Source organism: Drosophila virilis, chromosome 3 (assembly GCF_030788295.1).
Source record: "Drosophila virilis strain 15010-1051.87 chromosome 3, Dvir_AGI_RSII-ME, whole genome shotgun sequence".
NCBI lineage: Eukaryota > Metazoa > Arthropoda > Insecta > Diptera > Drosophilidae > Drosophila > Drosophila virilis.
The window spans coordinates 1,189,142-1,216,825 of NC_091545.1; the positions used below are offsets into that span (position 1 = coordinate 1,189,142).

Genomic DNA, 27,684 nt, shown 5'->3' on the forward strand with positions numbered 1-27,684 from the left:
CAGCAGCCGCCTCTCGCCAGCCGCCGATTTGCATCAAAACGCGATCTGCTGCTGCTGCTTTGTTTGGATCTGTCCACTTTTCCACTCCCCCCTCCCTCAGCTTTATCCGCCCCCAGTCGAGACTCATGCAACAGAAAAGGTGCACGAACCGTAAACTGTTGCTGTCTGCTGTCTGAAAGATACTTTCGACGACTCGCTTAACCGCCGTCTGATCTGAGCTTCGGCTATATTTAGTTCACGTTTGATACACAATTTGTTTAAAATGTATTTTATATCGCTGCGATTATCCCTGCTTTTTGATACTTGACCCAAATGCTGTCTCGTCAGTATGCTAATTTTACAACAAATGCAAAAGAAGAGAGTACAAAAAAGAGAGAATAAGCTGAAATCAAATACTCTTTTAATCAGTTAGTTTGTGGACTAAAAGATATGGCTGAAGAATTTGGAATTGTTGAAGATATCTTGATTCCAATAAGGCTTAATATCTACTAGTTTTACATTGATGAGATGTACCTTAAGCAGATAGAATAGAAAGAAGGGAATATTTTGATAACAATGGAGTTGATTGATTGTTCCTATACCTATATGATATATGAATTACATTCTGCGAATTCGCAATGTCTGAAAACTACTATCTGAAGGCTATATTTCCCTGTTTACAAATCAATCACATATATACCTAATATAATCGAAGATATTTCCTTCTAAGCGTTACACACTTAACGTCCAACTTGTAATACCCTCGGCACAAATCATGGCAAATAAATTCAAATTTTTATGAATCAGCTTAAAGAGATGTGCGAGCCACTGCGTGGCCAGGTGAGGCGTGACTGAGCAAGAGATACCTTTAAAGGTGACGTAGCCGTAGCTTAGTTAGCCTCACACCACGCTCCCCCCCCCCCCCCCCCCCCCCTCCCCTTCCATGTCACTCGTAGACCTGGGCCACGTCGTTGACCGTTGCCCAAGATAGACTGCAAGCGGCTTTTAAAAATTTATGCGTGGGCGGTTCCGAAAACCAAGACGACAACAAAGAGTCAGAGCACGGCCACGACACACTGACATACACACAAGCTGCTAAAAAATTAATGAAAATGCTGTACCAAATTGAAAACAATAACGGACAGATAGAGGGGGGGAGTGAGAAGAGAGGGAGAGGGAGGTTACTTGGCTAACAGAAGAAGAAAAATGCAGTTGACCAAATATGCGCAAATGTTGTGGTTGGGAGAAAAATAAGAGAGCGAAGAGAGAGAGAGAGAGGGAGAGACAGGCCCAGGCCGAGCAGAGATGAGTTGAGACGTGGGCCAATCATCATAATGAATGAGCTGATGATTGAGTTGACGATGATGAGCTTGGCGAAGAAGCCACAGTCAACACAGTCTTTGGCTAAAAAGAAAAAAGAAACACAAACAAGCTGCTTGAAAACTTGATGTAGGTCAAATATATATATGTATGAATGTATATATACTTCTTTTTTTTCTGAGCTGAGCTGGGCCGGGTCCGGTTCGCTGTTCGTGTGTTACTTTTTAGTTTATGGGCCAGGCTTGTCAAGCACACGGAAGCTGAAGCGCAAAACTGGAAGAAACAGAAACCTAAGACCAAGTTGAAGCCCAGGCACCCCCAATGACCAGGATGAAGTTGCCGACGTTGATGAGGCTTCAGCTTCTGCTGTAAGCTGGCAAAACAAGCGACAGGCAGGCAGGCTGTGCTCCGTTTAATTGCCTTTGGCCAAAACGCAGCCAAGTTCTGACAGGGCGCAAAAAATGTAAAAATAAAAATTGTTTACCATGCCCCTGAAATGCTGCTCAAATTGGACCATGAACGTGATCAATTATGGTTCATTGTGGCGCATTTTCAAAATCAATAAAAGCTGCGCGTTGGCCAAGACAAGACAAGACAAGACAACAATAAGACGTTCCGCTCTCTAAGCCAAGCCAAGAGTCAAGGCTAAATTGAGTTGACTTGATTTCAGTTATTTTTTATTTATTTATTTGTATATCTCTTTTTAGCTGCATGTTATAGTAAAGTTAAAAATAAGTAATTAATAATAACTGTGCATAAGCCGCAACAGATACGCAATTATGGCCAAGACACACACAACAAAATATCAATGTCAGCTTTTATTTGTGCCGAGTCATATGTCAGAAATATATACCATATATCGCATTGATATTATCTTTGAAGTGAACTGCACTTTGGCCAAGACAATCAAATGGCCCGAAAATAGATCCACATTATTGTTTGCCTTTCGGCTGCCTGCGAGTGGCTTCCGCTTTGCCTTGCAAAAGCAACAATTGGTCATTGTACTGGGCCAAAACGGAACGCAACGCTGCTCGAATGCTGTGCCAGACATAAGCGTCAATACACGGCTGCAGATAACAACAATTGATGAGTACTCTGGTTGGTAGTACTCGACAGGAAGATATCCTCAATCCAACATGCCCTTACACACATTCTAGCCTCTTTAGTACATACCCAGTCGAACGCACGCCGCATGTTACACATGCTACATACAATGCTGCGGCTGTGCTTCATCTTTTCTCAGTTCCTCCCTTTATATAGGAAATAAGTTCTACTTTTACTCGGGTGCGATTACATTGAAACTTTGTGGTCTTTACTATGGCATTCCAAAATATGCAAATATCAAGACGCAAGGGTCTACCTGAAGAAAATTAGTGTTTCTTCAATTTAAGATAGTTTAGAGGGGGCATTTAAAATATAATACTTATATTCTTTAACCATGTAGGCTATACGAAGCCTACATACAACTTACATACAGGTTTAGTTTATCCAGCTCTAACAATTTTCGAGTTAAACTAAGAGCCCCAAATCTAAAAATTGCTTTTATATAGATATTACGCAAAAAACAGAAGCTTTTGTTAAGAAATGACAAGAGTCCTGCCTATGGCTTATAATTCTCAAGTGGTTGTTGATTCGTTCTGAGAACATTTCCTTGCTGGAGGTAGAGTCGATGGCATAATCTGCTATTGACATTTACCACCAACATTAACCTCTAATCCTCAAACATAATTATTGCATTGAAACGGATCGATAGACATATGGACATTGTTATAACAGTTCAGTTCGAAGTCCATGCCTTTGGAGCATACTAACACTTGATGTCCAGGCTTTTTGAGCATAGCTCAAACTCACTTTGGCAGCTTTAAAGTTGCATTTGAGAAATCTTTAGAAAGCAGCTTTTGACTTATCTTAAGTTGTCTTATACTGAAATTGATGAAAATAATTCAATTCAAGTACATTTTATTACAACTAAATGGAATTTCACAGAAGAACTGATACTTGAGGCTTGAATAATGGCCAGCAGGTCTGCGGCCGCATTCTTGGGGCTGTCTTTTGTTTAGTCTTCAGATTTAATTTTGTTAATGGATCCGCTTTGTTGTTGTTGTTGTTGTTGTTTGGCTTTGGCTGTGCCCATTTGCAATTAAATGCATTAAGCCAAGTCATAAAAATACGAATAAAAATATAAATCATAATGGTTGTCTATTTAATGCGACGAGTCTATTTGTATAAAATGCGAAATGTTCTCCGGCCATTTCGGGGTTAATGTGCAATTATTTTGCCTGACCATTGCGCGGCCGAACTAGAGACTAGAGGCTGGAGGATACGGCAATTATTCGACAGGTTTGAACTTGAATTGAAATTTATAAATCAGGCCATAATCGCATTGAAAGCGACGGCAATTGCAACATTTCTCTTGGCTACATGACGACTGCTTTTATTTATATCGATACCCTGTAGATATATTTTAGTTAGGGTATATGAAATCTAAGCAGATCCCGCTATAATTCTATATAGACATGGGTCAAAATTTGCCACCCTCATAACTCGGTCAAATCTCATCCGATTTTCGTGACGTTTGTCTTTTTCTTCATGGATTTCCCTCTATATTTATCTGGCATTCAAACCTGAACAACGATTTTTTAGTCGAAATTCATGTTCAAATCTTACCCCAAGATTCGTGAAGAGACATGGGTCAAAATTTCCCACCCCCATAACTCGGTCAAATCTCATCCGATTTTCATGAGGTTTGTCTTTTTCTTCATGGATTTCCCTCTATATTTATCTGGCATTCAAACCTGAACAACGATTTTTTTGTCGAAATTTATGTCCAAATCTTACCCCAAGATTCGTGAAGAGACATGGGTCAAAATTTCCCACCCCCATAACTCGGTCAAATCTCATCCGATTTTCATGAGGTTTGTCTTTTTCTTCATGGATTTCCCTCTTTATTTATCTGGCATTCAAACCTGAACAACGATTTTTTAGTCGAAATTCATGTCCACATCTTACCCCAAGATTCGTGAAGAGACATGGGTCAAAATTTCCCACCCCCATAACTCGGTCAAATCTCATCCGATTTTCATGAGGTTTGTCTTTTTCTTCATGGATTTCCCTCTTTATTTATCTGGCATTCAAACCTGAACAACGATTTTTTAGTCGAAATTCATGTCCACATCTTACCCCAAGATTCGTGAAGAGACATGGGTCAAAATTTCCCACCCCCATAACTCGGTCAAATCTCATCCGATTTTCATGAGGTTTGTCTTTTTCTTCATGGATTTCCCTATTTATTTATCTGGCATTCAAATCTGAACAACGATTTTTTTGTCGAAATTCATGTCCAAATCTTACCCAAAGATTCGTGAAGAGACATGGGTCAAAATTTTCCACCCCCATAACTCGGTCAAATCTCATCCGATTTCATGAGGTTTGTCTTTTTCTTCATGGTTTTCCCTCTATATTAATCTGGCATTGAAATCTGAACAACGATTTTTTAGTCGAAATTCATGTTCAAATCTTACCCCAAGATTCGTGAAGAGACATGGGTCAAAATTTCCCACCCCCATAACTCGGTCAAATCTCATCCGATTTTCATGAGGTTTGTCTTTTTCTTCATGGATTTCCCTCTATATTTATCTGGCATTCAAACCTGAACAACGATTTTTTTGTCGAAATTTATGTCCAAATCTTACCCCAAGATTCGTGAAGAGACATGGGTCAAAATTTCCCACCCCCATAACTCGGTCAAATCTCATCCGATTTTCATGAGGTTTGTCTTTTTCTTCATGGATTTCCCTCTATATTTATCTGGCATTCAAATCTGAACAACGATTTTTTTGTCGAAATTCATGTCCAAATCTTACCCAAAGATTCGTGAACAGACATGTGTCAAAATTTTCCACCCCCATAACTCGGTCAAATCTCATCCGATTTTCATGAGGTTTGTCTTTTTCTTCATGGTTTTCCCTCTATATTAATCTGGCATTGAAATCTGAACAACGATTTTTTAGTCGAAATTCATGTCCAAATCTTACCCAAAGATTCGTGAAGAGACATGGGTCAAAATTTCCCACCCCCATAACTCGGTCAAATCTCATCCGATTTTCATGAGGTTTGTCTTTTTCTTCATGGATTTCCCTCTATGTTTATCTGGCATTCAAACCTGAACAACGATTTTTTTTGTCGAAATTCATGTCCAAATCTTACCCCAAGATTCGTGAAGAGACATGGGTCAAAATTTTCCACCCCCATTACTCGGTCAAATCTCATCCGATATTCATGAGGTTTGTCTTTTTCTTCATGGTTTTCCCTCTATATTAATCTGGCATTCAAATCTGAACAACGCTTTTTTAGTCGAAATTCATGTCCACATCTTACCCCAAGATTCGTGAAGAGACATGGGTCAAAATTTCCCACCCCCATAACTCGGTCAAATCTCATCCGATTTTCATGAGGTTTGTCTTTTTCTTCATGGATTTCCCTCTATATTTATCTGGCATTGAAATCTGAACAACGATTTTTTAGTCGAAATTCATGTCCGAATCTTACCCCAAGATTCGTGAAGAGACATGGGTCAAAATTTCCCACCCCCATAGCTCGGTCAAATCTCATCAGATTTTCATGAGGTTTGTCTTTTTCTTCATGGATTTCCATCTATATTTATCTGGCATTCAAATCTGAACAACGATTTTTTGTCGAAATTCATGTCCAAATCTTACCCCAAGATTCGTGAAGAGACATGGGTCAAAATTTCCACCCCCATTACTCGGTCAAATCTCATCCGATTTTCATGAGGTTTGTCTTTTTCTTCATGGATTTCCCTCTATATTTATCTGGCATTCAAACCTGAACAACGATTTTTTTGTCGAAATTCATGTTCAAATCTTACAAAATACGTATATCATGGGTCAGATTTTCCCAGCCCCATAACTCGGTCAAATCTCATCCGATTTTCATGAGGTTTGTCTTTTTCTTCATGGATTTCCCTCTATATTTATCTGGCATTCAAACCTGAACAACGATTTTTTTGTCGAAATTCATGTCAAAATCTTACCCCAAGATTCGTGAAGAGACATTGGTCAAAATTTCCCACCCCCATAACTCGGTCAAATCTCATCCGATTTTCATGAGGTTTGTCTTTTTCTTCATGGATTTCCCTCTATATTTATCTGGCATTCAAACCTGAACAACGATTTTTTTGTCGAAATTCATGTCCAAATCTTACAAGATATGTATATAGACATGGGTCAAAATTTCCCACCCCCATAACTCGGTCAAATCTCATCCGATTTTCATGAGGTTTGTCTTTTTCTTCATGGATTTCCCTCTATATTTATTTGGCATTCAAATCTGAACAACGATTTTTTAGTCGAAATTCATGTCAAAATCTTACCCCAAGATTCGTATATGGACATGGGTCTTAATTTCCCATAACCATAACTCGGTCAAATCTCTTCCAATTTTCATGATGTTTAGCTTTCTATTCATTTTATCACAGCAGCTGGCTACAGGGAATCGGCAAGTCGTGCAGTTTCAACTGGCTCACTTTTACTTTTAACGTGTTGCTGCTGTTGCTCGGGCCTTAGCCAATAATATATAATTAGGCAGGCAAAAAGGCAAATTTTCTCGGGCCGTATGTCTTTCCGTAGTTTTTAGCTTTACAAATAGCCCCAACACGTGTACAAAAAGCAGCTCCACATAACGTTACGCCCTGGACAACTAATTTCGTAAGCGGCAAAAGTAAAATGCCGCACTTGTGATGGGGGCCCAGTTACTTATGGCATATGATATCTATGTGCATATATATATATTTTTTTTTCTATATATAGTGTGTTATGTGGCAAGGTCTGGCTAGCAGGCAGTTGCACATTTGCTCTTAAAAGTTATTAGCGTGTTGAACGCTTTTTTATTTTGATTTTACTCTCTTTTTAATTTCCATTAAAAGACATAAATTGTGCAGAAAAATGCCAGAGCAGAAGGATATGTTTGTGTCTAGGTCTGAGACGAGGACTGTGAGAGGGGTGCCTACTTGTCTGGGCCTGGGTCTCAATGTGCCCATGCTAGCAAAGCCAGTCAAAGGCGTCGCCCTCAGCATGTGTGTGTGTGTGAGAGCCGTGTTTTATTTGCAGCCTTTGCGCTCTTATTTACGATTTTTCATTTTCGTTTTTTTCACAATTTTCCCAGCCCCCCACACACTTATTTTCACAGGCAATGCATTCATGATCTGCGACGACGTCGGCAGTTTGCATGAATTAAAGTTGTATGAGTGTCTGAATAAGCGACTGAATGAGTGAATGAATGAATGCACAAGCGGGGGAAAGAATGTTGCAAACGGCTGAGCCGCACATTAAAACATTTGGTAATGGGACGGCAGGGTTTCTGGGGGGCGTGGCTGCAGCTGCTGCGAACGCAAATGCAATGCAAATGCAGCCCCAGTTGCAGCTGAAGTTGACAAAATAATCGCCAGGGCAAACAACATTGCAGCTGGATGACTGGGGGGTAGGCGGGGGGTATGCCTAACATTTGCAATTCTTTTGAGGGGAAATTAGAAAAGTGCCCAAACGACAAATTGAAAGCGAAATGGAATACAAATAGAGATGTCAAAAAGTTAGCCTGCGTAGCCAAGTGTCCATATTGATATTGAAAAATGGAAAACGGCAAGTGGAAAATGGAAAATTCGCTGCTTGAATTCACCTTAACCTGGCACTTCAATCATTCCGGTAATCTGCGCCCTGTTCACTTATCTGCAAATATTAAATTCTCCGCCATTGTCAAATACAAATTTTTCAATCCGGCTCAAATATGCACAACCCTTTTTCTTCTTTATTTTTATTTGAAGAAGAACTTCTACGTCAAGAATTCTCGCCACGCGCCGAGCCCATTTTCGCTTTTGATTTCTTCAGTGTCGTTTTCGTTTTCGCTTTCCTTTTTCACTGCACTTAAAGTTAATAAACAAGTTAGAATGCTCAATTAGGCAATGACAGACAAGAAGATACCCCCTAAAAATCAAATTTTATAAATGTAAACAAATCAAAAAACAAAACACGCAAAACATGAGCTTAACGTGAAAATAGGTTTTTTCTGGGCAGTCATGAGAGTTGAAAGTGTGGGAAAAGTATTTGGAAACTAAACTTGTCCGTTTTTGTGCTCTGGCCACATTTTGAAGGTAGAAAAACAGCTCAGAAGTACCTCCCTCGAGATATGTCTCATTTATATTTGAATACTAGCAATCAATTCAAATAAACCTACCTATATTCTAGGTTTTCAATAATTATATATATTTTTTGTTAACAGAGTAGAGGAAACCCTGATCAATTGGTATGAGAACTTGTTAAAAAATCATTAATTTTAGACGCAAAACTAATTCTGAATTTTTTTGGGCAAGATATCTTTTTCTTTTTGTCCATTTTTGATACAGGGTATAAGTAATAATGCGACAAACAATTTTTGCCGACGCCGTTAACTTTCATGTGCCGCCTCCAACATCGTCGTTAAGTTGGTCGTTTTTGTTGTTGTTGTTGCTGTTGTTGCTGGCAACGCAGCCAACTTTTTGGTCGTGATCTTTCACTCGAAGCGGCGACCAGTGCGACCAACTGTCTGGGTCTGGGCAAACACGCGGCATTTAAATTAGCTGTCGTTGTGGGCGCCGCTGTCTACCTGTAGTTGTTGTTGTTGTTGCTGCTGTTGTTGTAGTTGTAGTTGTTGTTGTTGCTGTTGCTGCGGCTGCTGATGTCGCTTTTCTAATTGCTGGCAACGCACGTTCGTGCTGTGGCATGGTCTAGGGTCCAGGGCCTGGGCCTGGGTCAGGGCGCGGGTCTGGGCCTGGTTTTCACTGCAGCTCACGCATAAATCTCGCAACTATGTCAATCGCATCAAAGTCACGTAATCTGTGTGACATTTTCAGCGAATCGTTAAAATTGGAAAATTTATCGTTCGTGCGGCAAATGCACTAGATGAATATTTATTTTGTGCCGGCCAAATGCAGTTAGTTTTTTTTAGCCCCAGCCAACTGGCAACTGGCAGTTCATCATTAACACTTCACGGCCAGCACAAAATAGCGGATGATTAATGTCAAAGCCGAAATTGCAGCAGGCAGGGCCACGAAAATTGTAATTAAATTCTGATAGCCCCGTCATTAGGTAAAAGCAAATTACGAGCTGCATTCAAACAAAAATCAAATAAAATACAATCAACAGAAGCTGACATTAAATTCTCTCACATGAAAAACTCGCTAACAACGTGAAGAAGAATGAGGGGTAGAAAAGCTAAATAACAGCAACAACAACTGGGAACTGACAAACAGGAAACGAAACGCAGACAAAAGCCGCAAAACACGAAACGAACATTGCGAAAAGGCTGAACATTCGTAAAGATCACAGAAAAAATAGGTGCTAATGTCACATGAATTGTCATGGGTTTTCTTTGAGCGTGTTGGCTTTATTCGTTTTTTTTTATTTTGTTGCTTTTTTTTTTTTGGCTGCAACAAGCGCGTAAAAAACGCCACAAATCGTGTTCATTGTCAGCCTTTGTTAGCGCAAATTCGAGGCGCCTTAGCGATGAGCGCGTGAGAACAAGACGATGAATTGTGCTAGGCGTGACATAAAAGAAACGTTAGAGAAAAAATCTGAGGTTTTGTTACTAAAGAAAATGAGCTAAGTCATTAAATGTACAAATATATATTAAATGCTGGATTTGACGACCTTTCCATATTACAAATATTTGTTTGGCTAGCTCAACGTCCGCGGTTTTGATTCAAGACAAAAATCCAAACACTATTTTGCTTAAACTTTCATCTAATGTTTAATTTCCTGACCTCTCGACCTTTCCATGTGATAATTATTTATTTGGCTGGGACGTGGTCCGGGGTTTTTTCATCACATTTTTGGTTTTCATCGATATATTTCGTCTGCACGTGTTACACGACTGCGCTCTTTGATGTTGTTGAAACCAAAAAAAAAAAATACATGTGCATAATTTGAGCCGGCGACCTTCCACTTGCTAGTTTGACGCTCATGCACATAGCCCACACAAATATGTAATAAGACTAAACCTTTTGTAGAGATATAACTGCGTTTCCAATCGACGTTTGTCATAAGAGCCTTAACCTTCTTTTCCGACTTGGAGTTCGATTTGCCGAAAGTCCTCTTACCCTGCTGTTTACCTTTGACCCTAAAGGAAGCGGCTTGTGCCAAACTTGGAGTCAGAATAACTCTATTTTAAATCAAGCTAGCAGACACCATACATACTCTTACTTTTTTATCCACTATAACTAAGTCGAATTTAAAATTTTGAAGAGCTGTATTTCCTTTTAAAGCTCAAAGAGCTGCCAGCATTAAAAATCTCTACAGCACACTCCGTGAAAGCTGTGTAAAAGTTCTTAAAGGCGAAAACTTTTGACTTTTTACAAATTGTTTTAACATTGGACTTTAATTGAAAACTGAACCGAGACGCAGACTAAACGCTAGCAAGGGCTGGGCAAGGTTTTAAAGGTTTCGGGTTGAAATATAGACTTAGAAAAATCAATCCCAGAACTTAACTAAAATCCTTTTACAATACACTATTAAATATATACAGATTCGTAAAAAAATGGAGAATGTGTTGCAAAAGGGGCAACACTATTCAGCACTTGGAACTCGCGCCAGTTTGTTTTGTGTTGCTGTTGTTGGTGTTGCTGTTGTTATTGTTGCTGCTGCTCAGCAAACAGTTTTGAAGTTGTGCAAAACTGGAAATTAAAAACGCTTAATATGCACTTCCGGTGAGGGCGAAGTAGAAGCTGAAAACGAAGGCGACTAAAGCAAAGGCTAAAGCAATGGACTTTACATTCAGCCAACTTATCAGCGCCATCAGCAGCAGCAGCAACAGCAACAACAGCAACAACAACAGCAACAACAGCAGCAACATCGACAACAATACTTAGAATAGGGGACTTTCAGAGAAGGGGTCGTAACATTTCAAGTTGATATGCTTGTTTTGTTTGTCTTTTGTTTTTGGCGACTCTTAAAGTTGTTGCTGTGTTGTTGTTGTTGTTGCTGTTGCTGCTGTGTAACCCTTTTTTTTTGTGTGTGCGTTGTTTCAGCATTTGCGCTAAATGTTGTTTACTCTTCGTCATTGTTCGAGCTGTTGTTAGTGTCGTTTTTCTTTTGTTTTTGCGAGCCCTAGACCAACATTGTTGTTGCTGTTGCCGTCGACTGCTTAACATTCACCTACTTTTCACCTTGCTGGCTGCTGACGCTTTTCAAAGCAGAATTCAACGCTTGGCCGTGGCATCAAAGCGGACGCGAAGGCTTCAAATGAAATTAGAAGTTGACGCAGTGCTAAGCGACAACAACAACTGCAACAACGAGACAAACAACGAGGCAACAAGAACAAACAAACAATGCAAAATGCACACACACTTACACACACCCACACACAGCGAAGAGACTGCACTGCTAAAGATTCATTCAGTACAAGAAAACTGAGCACTAAGTAGAAAGTTAATTAGGCTTAAATGTGCGAGAGACGCCAACGCTAACGCCAACAGCAACAACAACGATAACAATATCATGTGGGAATGCACGGCAGTGACCGACTAGGAGATACCCTGTACTCTGCGCCGTGCTGCCATTTAGAGTTCCTTTAGCTTCTGTCATACCTTCTGTCTATACATATGAGCTCATGCTTCTTCTTTCATTTAAAAATGCATTCTCAAATAACTTCGGTCTTTATTGACCGATTCTTATAAAATTTGCAGGTTTTAGTCTATGGGCACTACCTACAAAAACGAGTTTTATTTTTCTTATGAGAATAGAAAGAGAGGTGTCCAAATCTATTAATCTGTATATATTATGTTAACAACTACATATTAAGTTTGGTGTATCGAACTTTAAAGATAATCGAGCAATGCTTAAAACCATGTTTCTCAATTTCGATTTATTTGTATATTAGAAATAGGAGGGCATGAAACCATGATAGACTTATAGGGATATAAATAATTGATGTCTAGCCGCGGTATTTTCTGAGATTGACGCTCTCAGACTGACGGATAGACAGGGATAGACCTTCAGACAGGGAGATGAACAGTTGTATGTGGTTAAATCATCTCAAAACTTTGTCTCAGTCAAGAAAATATCGAGCCTAATAGTACGAAGATAAAGTATCTGCAGCCTGTCACATAAATTCACATAAGAACTAATCTAACCCTTTTACGCACTTTGAATGCGCTTAGGGTATAACAGTCAGCGCTGCTGACGTTGACTTGAATCTTTACTGGCAAAATCTGCACGGGCAGCCAATTAAAAATTCTGATGCTGTTGATTTTCTTGCTTATTTTTCTAATAATTCTTCAGTTTCAGCTGAGCCAGCCAAGGCTTGTTAATTATTTTTTATGCATTTCCCGACAAATGTTCGAATTCGCAAAGTTTTTGCCGCGCTTTGTTCGCATGCAGCGAAGCGCGCCAATCAATGGCCAAAAACTTTCCTCTCGTCTTGGCCAAATGAAAAACAAAAACAACAACAGCAACAACATCCAACAATTTCACTTGGCCCGAAGGCAGCTTCAGCGACGCAGTTGACATTAATTGAGCCTATTAAACTGTGCGCTAATAAGTTGCAGAGCCCAACTTATTGTATTGTTATTTCCCATTTCCCTTGAATCAGAAACTGTTGTCGCCGTTGTTGCTGTTGTTGCTGATGTTGCTTCTGTTGTTGTTGTTGTTGTTGTTATCATGTTTGTTCGCCTGTCAGCTGGCCGAATCAGAACGATTAACACTTGGATTGTTTCAAGAGCGTGTGGAACATTAATATTGGCCCCTTTGGCCAACAGCCACTGCGTGCGGGCACAATGTGAAAGCCGACATTGGGTAATTAACCGAATGTTAAATGCCCTTAAAGCATTTGGAATAGGGTATTATTATTACAAACTATCTTTAAGTGTGTTTGTAAATTTGCTTAGGTTGTTATTGTTGAAGGAGACATCTCCGAGAGCTCAAATAATACATAAATACATATTCCCAATACCAATAATAGCCAATAATATCAGAGTAGGACGATAGGAATTAATGGTCATTAACTGAGTTAAAGCATGAAAAATCAGCCAGTTTTTCAGTATATCTTCACATCTCCTTATATGTAGACAATATTTTCCATGGCACCAAGTTATAAGCTTGTATCAGCATTAATAATTCTATATCATAAAGTTGCAATAGGAACTATCAATCGAACATTTTTTTTTGACAAAACGATTATTTTTTATAATTATTGTCAATTAATTATAAGTATTAAGATTAATATCTGGCGAGAACTGGACTCTATATAGCAGAAACTGTTAGTATGTAGATCAGATTAGATAAATTCGAATTCGTATATCAATGCTAATCATAAAAATCTGCTTCGTGTCAGACACCAAATCAAGACATCTCGACATGCTAATTAAGAATTTACGATTCGTGGTCTTATAATTCTCCATCTGTGTGTGTGTGTTGCGAACTTCATGACTTTATTATTATGCCGCGCAACAAAAGGTGCTCAACGTTGGCTTTGGGCCCAAAAGGTCGCTAGCCAATGCCCAACAGCGGCAACTAATTTAGGGCTTAACTCTAATCAGAGTTGAGCAGCGGTGGTCAAGCCATTCACATAGATTCCTACGGCACGCATGAGTTGGTAGATGTGTGTGTGCGAGTGTGTGTGTGTGTGAGTGCCTAACCAGGTTTTACAGTGTGCGTGCGCACATTTTAATGACAGCAACTGCGGCGGACTCTCAACTAGAACTGAAGCTAAAAATGAAACAGAAGCTGAGCTCAAAAAAAGGAATATATCGATGTGAGGAAGTATCCAACTGGCAGCTACACTGCAACAAGAGCCGAGACTATGCTTCTTCTTTAATATGTTTTATTTCTTCGCTGCTTATAATAAATGTTATATAAATGTTACGACGTTGTAAGGGTATCAAAATGGCATCAAAATGTATTCAAATGTATTCTTCTTTAAATTCCTTGTTTTTATTTTCCGGATGTATCCCCTGCGAGATATACGAATAAGTGAAACATTGTTGATCTGTGTATACTCTAAAATATCCCATGTAATTCAATATCTAACATGTCTTTTGCTCTTATGCTCTTAAAAAAGTATTTTGATATCGATTCTTATCATTCGGGGCGAGTTATCCATTAATCAAAATTATGTTTATCTTTTCTGCATCAACTACACCATTTGAAGTCTCTAGTCTCTCATAAGTCCTGGCTGCTATACATGCTCATAGAATAGTATTTCAATATCGATTCTTATCGACCAGGGTGAGCTATCGAGAGAGACGATCTAGACGATCACACACTAGGAGCGTATATGTTAAAAATTTTGAGTCTGTTGGACTAACATCAATCTGTATATTATTGCTGATCAGGAATATAAGTATATACCTAGAAGATTCGGAGTTGTATCCTTCTAAACGCTAAACATTTCTTCACAACATTATAGCACGCTCTACTAGAGTACAAACTATGTCCACAGAGCCCACACATAGCTGCAGCTTCTGTCTGTTATCTGTTGCCAACTTTTGATATTCTGTTCAATTTACATGTTGCAGCCACTGTTGCATAATTAAAATTTGGAAATTAATTTCATAATTTCTCCCTTTCTATTATTAACAGTCTCTTTTTTTTTCTTTTTGCTGGAGAGCTGTCGAAACAAAAGCCCTGTGCCGAAAAATGTGCCCGGCTTTGTATGATGATGATGATGATGATAATGATGCTCCATTCTGAAGCGTTCGGTTGGGCTGTATTTTGTTTTGTTTTTGTGTCGGTTCCTGTTGCTGGTCCTTCGCTTGGTTATTTTTATTATTTATGTGCATTTTGATGTGGCCAGTTTTATGGAGTTGTTGGGCTCTGCTGCATATTTTGTTGTTCCATGTAGTTTTGTAGCTGCAATATTCTGTTATGTTTTCAAAAATACAATTTTTCGTGCCAGACCCCGAAAGTTTTTCTCGCTTAGCCGGAGGAGGAGTGTGTGGCGAGGAGTTGCTGTCGGTTATATTTTTGCGTATTGTCGGATATAAAATTGTAATGCAACAGCAGCTGACAAAGTTCTGAGCATCAGCTGACTGTAAAAGTACAAGTTTTTCGTATTTATTTGGATAAAACGGAATCCATTTTTTCCACTCTTCCCTCTTAAATTTTTATATTTATGACCACACTTCACACTCTCTGCCCGTGGGTTAATTAGCACGAGCAGATACAATGGCAATAAATGGAAATCGCTCAACATGCAAAACAAGCGTGCAGATACATTTGTATCTGTATCTCTGCATCTCTGTAGCTGTGCACGGCGAGCGCCCATTGGGAACGCCTTAATTTCCGCCTCACATAGGGCAGATATATATGTGCATATGGTATATAGTTCCGATTTACCTTAATGAGGCGTCTGCTGCTGACGTAATGCACGCACTACCAGAAGGCCTCCAAGCTCTTGAAGTGGCTCGGGGCCTGCCGCTTGGCCAAGCGCTCATTGTGTGTAAATTTGTTACCATTTTTTTTTTGCCTGTGCGTGTGTTTGTTTCCCTCGCATCGCACATAAAAGGTAATTTCTAATTTGCTGGTGTTTTATTGTTTCTTGCGCGCAGTTTTATGGCGGTGCTGCCAGCAGCGCCGACTTATGCAATAGACCCGACAGCTCAGGCTCAGACCTGAGCGGCGACTGCGACTGCGGCAGAGGCAGCGGCGCATGCGCTCAAATTACATGGCAGCTGTGGCGAAGACTCGCCCCGCTGCTCGTAAAAGCATAACGGCTTTCATTAATCATGCAATCCACGTCCAAAACGTAACGCAACCAAACGAAAACGAGGCTAGAACCAAAAGCAAGAAAACTCTGCCATCGACAACTGTTGCCAATTAGCAGCAACATGCAAAGCGCATTTGCAACTGCAACAGCAGCAGCAACAACAGCAGCAGCAGCGTCGCATCTCGCGGGACAACGAGAAAAAAGCAAGTTAGAGGGCTCTAGTTGGGAGTGTGCGACTAAGAGATACCCTGAACTGTTCGCTTCAAGCACTCGAAAACTATCCTATATAAGCTTACATGTCTTCTGCTTTAAGGAAATACGGTTTTCCAATTTTGAGAAGACACTCGGAACGGCATTCAAAAAGTGTAATATTCTGTCTGCACTATACGAGAACGTGGATACCATGTTAAATGTATCTAGCTCTCATTCTTCTCGAGTTAGGCTTAGAAAAACATTGCTCACTATCGATGTTATCAAAATGTGAGGAGTATCGACAAAACTTCTTTAGAGAACATGCTATTTGATTTCCAAGTCTGTTGCTCTTGTAGATTCCAAAAAAATATCTCAATATCAATAATTTCAAAATTTGAGTCGATCTTTACAAAGTTATAAACTTTTTTCGAGTATTGGAAAGGGGAATACGTATGTATATTGGATCTCACTTTTTTAGCTCAACCTCCCTTAAAAAATATATATAGTATAATTAGTTGAGTCGCAGCTGCTTTCTGCCTGTAACATAACCTTGCACAAAGCCACGCTACCCTTTCTACCCATTTTCACTGAAAAAAAAAACGTATCCAAAGAGCGTTAGTTTTTCCCGCTAGCCATAGATTTGTATGTGTGCATTGTAAGCAGCGGAGGATGTGATTAGATTATAAAGGTTTAAGAGTTGAGCCAGACGAAATAGAGGCATAAACTTGACTGTCCAGCCAATTAGACGCATGTATCTCTTAGCCTTGTTCTAGAGAGTTCAAGACACAGCAGGAAATGTTCCATAAAAATGCTATGCCTATGCAGAAATTAACATTGGCAAGATACAAATACAACCCGGAAAAGAAATTGGGCCCATTTCAAACTAAACTGAATAGGAATTCTTTTCGAGAACTCCGCCTATATTTTAAACGTATTTCCACAATTTCCCATCCTTCTCTTTAGCGTTAAAGTTGTGTATTTAAATATTTGTTTATATCTTTATATATTTCTTACTGCCATTCCAGTTGAGTTAAAGCTTAAATTAATAAATCGTCTGGAGATGCATTTGTGATATTGAAATAGTATTTTCCTTATATTTTTCCATTCCAACTTCGGCTATAAAATAATGTCTAGTTCTATATTTCAATATTTCTACATTCATCTCTGAATTTCACTCTTAAGGAAACAAATCTCCTTTGTCTACGTGATATTTGTACTTAAATTTCTGTGCCTTATCCTTGCCGACCTCAGCTTAAAAAAGAATATATTCAATATATACCGGTTTTTTTTCGCATGCAAACACAATTTGACCTGTTCTCATTTGATTAAAACAATCTGCTACCTGATCGGAGTTACGCATATGCGAACACGTGCGCCATTAATGGCCAAATCCTGAGAGGCCGTTGGCCAATCTACCTGCTAGTGTTTAAATTGGGGGCGCCAGGGCAGAGATTGCATCATTTGGCCAGAGACACGCAAAGGAAGCGCATCATGTGGCAGACAGACGCAGACACAAACATATCAGACTGTGCAGAAAGGATTATGGAGTCCATTGGCTATGCGCTGTATATGCATCGGCAGGAGCTGGGGCGCCCAAGGCGCTGCCGTCGCCTGATGCGCATCGCCAGCACCAAGCTGCGGCTGACAAATGAGCTGATCTGGCTGGAACGCTGCCAGTGGCAGCTGGAGGAGCCCGACTATCAGCAGTGGAGTGCACTAAATCGTGAGCGCGAATATCGAGATATATTGGAGCACAACATGCAACAGCAGCAGCTGAAGCAGCAGCAGCTCAGGCAGCGACAGCTCGACAGGCGCCGGCATGAGACGTGCCAGAACACGGCGCGCCCCGTTTAAGATAGATTAGTTAGTCCCGTCCGGGACTTTAAGCACTTTTAGTTTAAGTTCAAGTTTAAGCGATAAGCAATAAAGGCGCATAAATCATCAAAGAGCTGCTGCTGCTGCTGTTGCTTTTGCTTCTGGGATAGACGCTCGTTTGGTGTGAACGAAAAACCAGCCAAGTGCTTGGCTTCTGACACTGTCTAAACTCGGTGCCGAGGGGAGTTTTTCGGCAAACGCCGAGCTGACAGGGCCAAACGCTAAGAAAATGCAACAACAGCAACCAAACAAGACCACAACAACAACAACAACAACAACAACGACAAAAAGAGCCGCAACTGGCAAGTTTTTCAATTTCCTGTAGCCATTACGCAGCGTGCATCGGAGTTGCAAGTGTCGCGTGACACGCACAAGCGTCTCGTGACACGAACAGAAATATTAGCTAAATAAACCCAAGATTAGTTATTTAAGACAAATTTGAATTGAATTTAAATTGAAGCACATGTATAATTGATTAAAAAGGAACTAGTTTCCTTCGGGTTCTATAAAATATATTATATATTTTTTTATCAGATCATGTCATTAATATATATATAATATATTAGGTTAACGCTTCCAACTAGTTCCTTGTCTTGAGGTTCGGTTCGTGCGCCTAGTTGTATACATTCATAAGCCTAGCTGTTGGTTCAATCTTAATTTTGAGACTAGTTTCTAAAGTAGTTCTTTAGAGCTTTTTTAGCAGTTCCCTTATGATTTTTATGTAGTTTTTTGTTGTCATTTTGTGTCTTGTTTCTGTACTATTTTTTTTAAAACTTTTTGCCCCATGATTTCCCCATGATTTTTTGTAGTTTTATTTTGTGATTCATTGACTTGCTTCTCCACTAGTTCTTTAGGGGCTCTTTAGTAATTCTTTTCTAGTTCTACTCTGAGCTTAACTATTTAATCGGCTTGTTTCTATATAAGTTCTTTTGCGATTCTTTGTTCCCCTATCGTTCGATAGTTCCTTTGAGCTTGAACTGCCTGTAAGAATGCGTCACGCTCCCATCTCTAGCGACTACTTCTTTGTGGTAGCAGTTGGTTAGTCGGCAATTCCAGCTGCTCTGCTGGCCATTGACGTTTCGCGCGGTTCTCGCACGGGCTTTTTTCTCGCTTGATTTGTCACACACACACACACTCGCACGGTTAGCGTACCCAACGGAAAAGTAAACCTGTCCATCTGTCTGAGAACCGGTAACTGTTTTGCCAGGCGTTGCGGCGCTTTCTTTTTGCCCAATGCCAATAGCAAGGGGCTATTGGAAGGGGGTATATGGAGGGGTAGCATCGCTTTGCGTCTCATCTTGACACAGTCGCATTTGTATTTAGCTGCAATACCCTTAGCCTGCCCCTGCCGCTGCCCATCTAATCTCTCCTCAGACTTTGTCTCTGTCGCCTGTTTGTTTGCTATTCTAAGTGCTGGCTGCAGTTTTCTGAGCTTTCCTGAGTTTTCGCTTCGTTTTTCTTGTTTATTGTGCCATATACTCTCTATCTATCTGTTGGCATGTTGGTTATTTATGCGTCTTGTTGTCCCAATTCTGGAGAAAGAAAAAAACCATATGCTGCTGCAGCGTGTGTGCATGCGGTTTTCCATTTTTAAAGTGCCTGCCAACATTTTAATAAGCAGCAGAGAGGACAACAAAACACAGGATATAAAAAAAAAAAAATCCAACTAACAAAAAACTAAATACTTTGTTTCACTTACCTATCGATCGTCTGGACTCTAGGCGCAGTCCGCAATGCTAGAAAGAGAGAGAAAAGAAAAAATAACAATAGAATAAAACTATAGTTTATTATTTAAAACCAAAATCAATATGGAATATTGCGCTGACAACGCCAAACGCATAAAAGTCAACAATGGCCAACAGGGTGACATCAATTTAATGCTTTCAAAATGCGCTTTCAAAACTCCACACCTATAAATATATGTGTGTGTATAAAAAAATGCTGCACGACCTGTGCGACAGCAGATAAAACATAATGCAAATAATATTGTTTTTTATATTTTTTTTTTGTTTTTTTTGTAATCATTGCAAGTCTAAAATAAACAAATACACACACACACACACACAACGTGACATTTGGCTGCGGTGAACGGCCGTCTCTCTATGCGATTCTCACGAGTGTTCGCTGTCTCTTTCTGACTTGCAGCTTGCATTTTCGCAAACAAACTTCAAGTTTTTTCCAAAAAGAAAAGAGATTAAAGAGATGTGAAAGTCTGACAGCTGCTGCTACCTTTCTAGGCAATTTCCAAAAGGCCTCAAAGTAAATGTTAAAAAGCTCTAGAGTTTTTTTTTTTTGTGGTACGTCCCTACCTTTCCCAACAAAGTTACAGTCATTTTAATATCAGAATCGTTGGCTGTGACTCTTGTTTTGAAGCAATTAGGCTATGTTTATTTGTGCCTTTCTAATCTGCGTCCACCACACATGAGTTTTTATTTGGAGTGTCTACTGTAGCCCGTTGGCACCTGACTGTGCCCGTGACCGAGTGTCAGTTAACAGCTCAGTCCGCCTGCTGATGACGAAACTTATTCAGCCATAGAACAAAGGCAGCCCGTTTTTCTCGCTATGATAGAGTACATAAATACATTTATATAAATGAACGTACAAACACACATTTGTATTATATATATCTCGTATTTTTCGCACTTGAGTTTTTGTGCATTGGAAATTTTTGTGCGTGTCAGCAGCAGCTGTGTTGGCCACTAAACAACAATAACAAATACAACAACAATTGTAATAATAGCAACAATAAAGGCTAACAAACAAAAACACAAACAACATTGTACAAACAACAACAAAAACACATTTGATTGCTTCCCAAAAGTGGCAGAGAAGTTGCCACAGCACAGCACCACCCACTCAGTGGATGGGAGAGGGGAAGAGGGGAGTGGGTTTGGTGGTGCGACAAAACACAAATAAACAATTGCAATTGTGAGCTGGTTGTAATTCGGTGAGCGGCTAAATCGCCTGTAAATACTTTTGTACAAGTTAACAGTTATAAATGGGCTTTTTATGAGTTGTGTATTGTGTATGTGTGTTGGTGTGTGTGTGTGTGTGCGACAATATTTCAGGCAGGGTCTCGAGTGTTGTAGCTCGAGTGTTGTAATAACAAATAAATGAGATTCGCCAGGAACATGGAGCTCTCCCCAGTGATAACATCGAGCAGCTCCGCATATCTCATGTTGCAACAACAATTGGAAATTGAATTGCCGAAAGTAAAGTAAAGTATAGTAAACACTGGTCAGTGTTGCTTAAAGTATTTTTTTCTCAAATTATTTAAGATATATTTTGCCTAAAATTCTAAATATGCTTTATTTAGGCTTGCATCACTTTATAGTAGAAGATTATTTTATAGTTTTAAGACTTCTTGATTTCTAACTGCAAGAAATTAAAGACTTTTTGCGCTTAATTCAAGTATGCAAGTTCTGGTAAAAAGTATTTTGCAGGTAGGAATTCTTAGTTATAGTAATTTCGAATAACACGATTGAGAGGCAAAACTTAATTTAAGAATTCTGCAAGCTAAAGACATTTTATGCCTAAACAAAATATGCATATGCTTCTAAGTTTTTAGAACTTAATAAAAGTCTGGCTGTTTTAAGTAAATTAAACTTGTTTCATGCTCAATTTAAGCATTTTGAAAACCTTTATATACTTGAAATCTTCAGAATTCTCGCTGGGCTGTACTTGAAGTGGAATTGGCATTTTTCCATTGCGCTTGGACAGCGGCGAGTCTAGGGAAATGTTTGCTTGGACAGAAGTGAAGCCAAGCGATTCTCCCTCCCTCTCTTTCTCTCTCTCTCTCTCTCCCTCTCTCTGTATCACTGTGGTCGCGCCTGTCAAGTGAAATCGACCGTCCATGTCTTAGCTCCATCTTTTGCAGCTGCTGCTGCGGGTTTGTCTGCCAGTTGTCTGGCCAAGTGGTCATGTTGTTATTGTTACGATTTATGGCATACGCACGTAGATCAGCGTTGCAACAGCGGAGGGAGCTCACCCACCAGCACGCCCGGCACACCTCCGGCTCACCTGCTTCACCTGGCTCACACTTCATTTACAGCTTGCAAGTTGAGGGGGATTTTCTATTGATTTTCTCGTTTTGCTGGCGTGTTTTCTATTTGCTGTCCATAATAAACGCCATGCAATGGAAATCATAAAAGTCAAACAGCAGCAGCTGGGCATGGCCATAGTTGCATTTGCCAGCTTCATTAGGAAAATTTTTGCGCTTTCGTCTGAGCGCCAGAAATCAAACAACAACATATAATGATCATAATTATGTTCATAATGTGCTTGACGGACAGGTGAAAGATGCAACCCGCTGGCCAAAAGCCAGCACAATTTTTGGCCAGCTGCCCGCCCTGTGGGTGGGCCGTCTAGGACCATTAAAAACATTTGTTGCACGCTTTTAACGAGCAGTGAAAGTACTGAACGACAAGAAAAAAAGGCATACACACTACAAAGCTAACACAAAACTTTGCATGAATAAACAAAGGCGACAGATAAAAAACACATTCGAAAAAAGGAGGGCGGGGGCGCGACCATGCCCTTTTTTGCTGGCTGGCAGCAGAAATCAAAACTGCAACATCGCAACAAAAGTAATGCAAAATTAAATGTAAAAAACAATCAACAAACAGCGAAAGGGGCAAAAAGAGAAAGAGACAGACAGGCAGACAGACAGACGGACACTCAGACAGAGCGGCAAACAGGCAGCAAATGTTGACAGCCGCAGAATGCAACAAGCAAATTTGCAGCAATACAAAAACAACAAAAGCAAAAACTAGCTCTAGTCGAAAAGGCATGATTCATGATACCCTGTACATAAGCTGATGACAAGCACAAGCTGAACGCGCTTCTGCCTCTTTAAACAAGTACCAGAAAATGTCAATATTAAACAACGTTATCTATTTCTATCTATCTATTTCTATTATAAAAGAGTCTGCCTACAAAAGTTGGGTTCTATATGCTCAAATATCACATATTGAACTCGGGGCTGTGCTAGCTCTTTGCCCTAGTACCAAAAATTTGTATATTAAATAACTTTCGGTATTCATTGTCCGTTTATTGTAAAATTTGGAGTGCTCAAGGGGTACTGTATGCATGTAACAATTTATAAAAGATTACCAGGCCAGCAATCCAATTTATATGAGAGTTTACAGCCCACACACGGCTAGTTCGATCTGCAGTTATGATAGCTCTTCCTATAAATGAATTCGGAGCTTATAGTCCGTTCGATAAAAGACCACACCCCTCAAGTTGCACCTGCAGCTGTTAGGTGGTTCTTTCACATAGTCCCAAAATAAGTATATTTTAAAAAATGTCGATGCTTATTGTCCGATTGATATCAAATTTGCCTAAAGACGATTTTCTATTGTATGCATCTTACATTTTCCAAGGGAGAAAGCATCTATGCTCATGAAGATTCTGATGAAGCTCTATACATTTTAATACTGAATATGATATAAAAGAATCTTATTAACAAATTTAAAGAATGGAAGTCTTAACGATCATTGCGTTCACAAGAAGCCCATAGATGTATCCAGCTGCGGATGCTGATCAAGAGCAGATACTTTATAAGATACGATAAAAGATTTCCCAAACACCAATACACCCTCTTTCAACACACTCCCGCTGTCTACAGGGTATGCAAAAACAAAAAAAAAAACACAAAAGAAAGAAAAAAAAACACTGCGCTACAAAAGCCAACAAATATTTATTATTACATTTACATGGTTACATGGCAATGCGCATTTCTTTTGTGTTGCGGCAGTCGAATGCCCTAACATAGTTTGCATATTATGTGCTTGGGCATGAGCTTTGCACCACAATGGACCCCATGCAGTTCGGCTGATCTCTGGGCGCTATGCAAATCAGGTGCTCAACTGTCCTGAATATATAAAGGGCACAGCGCAGAAATGTAAATGCCTCTTAATGTCAGTTAATGGCAGCAATCGGCCATAAAACCCAACCATAATGAAGAACAAGAAGAAGCAGCAGTAAGTTCTCTGATCGTATCGTGTGGTCTATTAGGGAATCAACGAACTTCTCTCGATGCTTGCAAATTAGTTAGAAACAGACGAACGGAACCTGTTTTTGGTTCATTAGTTAAAAAAGCAAATGATAATATTTATGGTCGACTATGCATTTTGATTAGCTCATCTAAAACAAGGCAAATGTTTATATTTATTATGTGCATACCCTCGCAGAAAAATGACGCGCGAAATTCAAGTTTTTAAAAGTTCTTTAATAAGGTATGCATCATTTTAATTTATCCATTAGATATTATATTATATTTAAACTTCTCTAAATATTTGCTTAGCTTCTCGCTTTGAAAAAAGCATAAAATTTCGCTCAAGATTCATGATTTTAAATGTTCTTTGTATCATTTTAACTGTTCGAATTGAAATTTATGCAACAATTTTTTTTGTATGTTTTTTGCATTATTTTAACTGTGCCATTCAGAAATCTATTGAATGAATATGCGCATTACTTAAACTTCTCTAAATATTTACTAAGCTTCTCGCTTTGGAAAGAGCATGCACTGCGCTGTTACTGCGTACGACATTTTTAGTTAGATTACACTTGCATTGATTTTATGCTGTTTGTTGTTGGCTTTTCAATTTGTTGTTAAATGCAATAAAAGTGTATTTCGCATTTTGCATTTGGCATTTTGTCTGCAATTCATTGATTGAATGCGTCGCACAACTACAGAGAGCAGCCGCCCCTGGCCCCTGACACATATTCCCCCCGTCCCTGTGTGCGTTCTGGCGTCTGGGTTGTCTTTTTTTTTTTTTTTTGTTGTTGTGCTTTGCATGCGCGCAATTTTAATTATATTTTACGTCAATTGTAAAATGGTTTCATTTTTCATTTAATTAATTGGAAAATGTGTCTGTGTGTGGAAATGCCAAAATTGCAATGCCAGAGATGGCGTTAAATGGCCCCAAAAGGTAACAGGGCTGGGTCTTTGGCCAGATGAGAGCAGGGCGATAAGACGGCCCTTCAAAAGAAAAGATATGAAATATGAAATATGTGCCCAAGACAAAGGCGCATGGAATATTTTTCGCAAAAGTTCATTACGCCCAACGAACGACGACGACGACATCGTCATAATAATTGTATGAATATCTTTCGACATTTGTGCGCCGAGTCAACGCCCATTTGCCGATTTTGCCAGAGTCATTTGGCGGAGTTTTCGATTTCGCAAGCCGCAAACGAGACGCCTGCGATGCAAATGAGTTGCGGCAATCTGTAATTCACCAATTCATCTAATTCACCTGCCGCATTGTTTTAGCCGTGGCAAACAGACAGAGAGCGCGAGGGGGGAAGACACACAATGGCTGCAACCATCTATTGAACCTTGCAACAGATACACATACTCACAGATACACTCGAAGAAAACTTTGCCGCTTGTCAATTCTAATGTTTCAAATTGAGAGTTTACTTCGTGAAAAGTTGAAATAATAAATAAATTGGTATATATAACTCGAGCTTGTAGTGGCTGCTTTGCACTCCCCAAACGAATCTGCTTGTTGATCAGCTGCTCTAGTTTAGTTACTGCTTTACCGACCGCGCTGGAAGCCAATTCTTCGTTTATTGCACAGCTGAGGGCATGCGCAACCGAATAGGGCGAATAGAGAGGAAAAAGGTGATAAGATCAGGCCATAGTACCGTTTTAAAATATAATCGCGTGATGTAGAGCTTTTGAAAGCTTCCTTATTTTTTTTGTCGTTGGGAAGTAGTAAAGGTTAAAAGTACAGCTTAGCATGTCAGATATATTTGAAGCGCGTGCGAGTTAAGTTCATAACATTTTTTCTTTCTTTGCAAATAATTTTTGCAAAGACATCAACGACCAAGGCTGCAATTGTGGTACAGTTTGGAAGTGTTCTTTTGGTACGCTAATAGAAACCAAAAACCTTCATAACAACTCGACCCACTAACCTAATTGTGATTCGGGGTGACCCTTAAAGAAAAGGTATTTATATGTGCTAGTGTTGAGACTTGGAACTAATTAAGGCTTCCACAGTTTCCGTGCCTGCTCAGTTGACTAGATTTAGACGTACTAGTCGGCACTACCAGAGGGGGAGATCGGACCAGACAAGGGCAACACCAAGAGCACGTGTCGCACTTAGCAACCCAGCAGAACCAATTTTGTTGCTATTTTACTTATCAGCCGCTGTCTTGCGAAGAACAACATCTGGCATAGCCTCGGAAAACGGCGTCAAGCGGGTGAAACGCTTACTATTTATGCAGCACCATCGGGACCGCATGCACTAAGCATATAGTGTAACCTGCAGAGAGTAACAAAGGAGCCGAGTCTGTATTACTTTTGGTGTACCCCTTTCGCTTGCTTAGCAGCATTGCCATATAATTCCATTAATTGTTTAACGTTGCCAAGATGGACGGCTAATAGATCCTTAGTTTTAATTTTTATTTCCTTTAATTTTTTTTTTCTTTTACTAATTTCTTTAAAACAAAATGTGCAATGAATATGCCTAAATAAGTTAAAGCGAGAGGAAATTCCTACACCACCGACCTTGACCGTTGCTCATATATATATATATATATATATATATATATACATGTGTTTATATACTTATAAATTTCTTTTGTAATATTTAGCAACAGCGATCATAATCGTCGTATACATTGGGCCCAACGTCTGCTTCGAAGGATATCGCGTGAGTAAGAGTTTAAACCAATGCCTATAGATATATGTAGTTATATACACACATGAACATTTAAATGCAGTTAATTTAGCAAGACGGTAAATTAATTACTATCCGTCAAGTCTCAAGATAATGTTGGTGAATTTCTCCTTCCCCTTAATTTCTTTATGGGATTTAAACTAGTTATTGCACATTCATCATATTAACTTTGGATTCAAATTTTGTTTGGAAACTGTATATTTTTTTTCTTGTAAATAGAGTTATACTCACCTTGCTATTAATTGGCAACAAAATTGAACAATGCGTGAATAAACGAATTATATTAGCTTATATGATATGATATCCTAATTCCATAATTAATTGTTTTATCTGTCAAGTACCCATGTTAGCCGCTTGCAATTTATAGTGATGGTTTAAGAACCTGAAATAGGGACAAGCCTCCACATTCCATTTTTTTTTGCTTGTCAAGGTAGGGAGGGTAAAGAGAAAGAGAGACGATCAACACCTTAGTTCTCTCACTTACGCGAAATTGAATAGTTTGAATTTGGGTGTTCGGTCGGAACACATTAATGGTACCCATACTAGAATCCGGTTTTTTTTTTGTTTCAATGGATTTACTTAAATCAATAAGTTTTTTTTATTTTTTTTGATCGCACTTAAACTATGTGTTTATGGTAAGTGCAAAAGGGAAAGGAAAAAAACCCCGACCAGTCCGACGAGCTATTGTCCGAGTATTAGCAAGAAGTGCGAACCTCCAATCCCTATGCACCCGGTTAGGCAACAGCCACGGCCGTTTGTTTTTATTTTTGGTAGATGGCCAAACGAAAGGCAAAAACTGAACCCGAACCTTCCCACCATTACATATATGGCGCCCAACACGTGGGACCCTAGCAAGAACGTAAAACTTTTACTT

At 39.5% G+C, this 27,684-nt stretch overlaps 2 protein-coding genes and 1 long non-coding RNA gene across 6 annotated transcripts in view; 2 read left to right on the forward strand and 1 right to left on the reverse strand.

The window, feature by feature from the left end:
* The window catches only part of RhoGEF64C (Rho guanine nucleotide exchange factor at 64C), a 192,102-nt gene that overhangs the window by 110,684 nt on the left and 53,734 nt on the right, over positions 1-27,684 (reverse strand). For 2 of the 4 annotated variants that reach the window (XM_070208342.1, XM_070208341.1), the window contains exon 2: positions 19,817-19,853. The exons of the other annotated variants lie outside the window; for them this stretch is intronic. The gene's annotated coding sequence lies outside the window, so the exon portion shown is untranslated. The remainder of the gene's footprint in view (positions 1-19,816; positions 19,854-27,684) is intronic. 4 annotated transcript variants of the gene reach the window in all.
* Positions 17,673-19,347, forward strand: LOC116650835 (uncharacterized). The gene has a single exon (XM_032435624.2). It carries the CDS (start codon positions 17,734-17,736, stop codon positions 18,094-18,096), a length of 363 nt encoding a protein of 120 aa, XP_032291515.1. The 5' UTR covers positions 17,673-17,733; the 3' UTR covers positions 18,097-19,347.
* LOC116650838 (uncharacterized) lies at positions 25,602-27,341 on the forward strand. The gene is made up of 2 exons (XR_011416373.1): positions 25,602-26,418; positions 26,725-27,341. It is a non-coding gene; the product is annotated as an uncharacterized lncRNA (long non-coding RNA).

Excerpts from the sequence above, each read along its gene's own strand:
- LOC116650835 (XM_032435624.2), top strand. The coding sequence starts at position 17,734 with ATGTGGCAGACAGACGCAGACACAAACATATCAGACTGTGCAGAAAGG.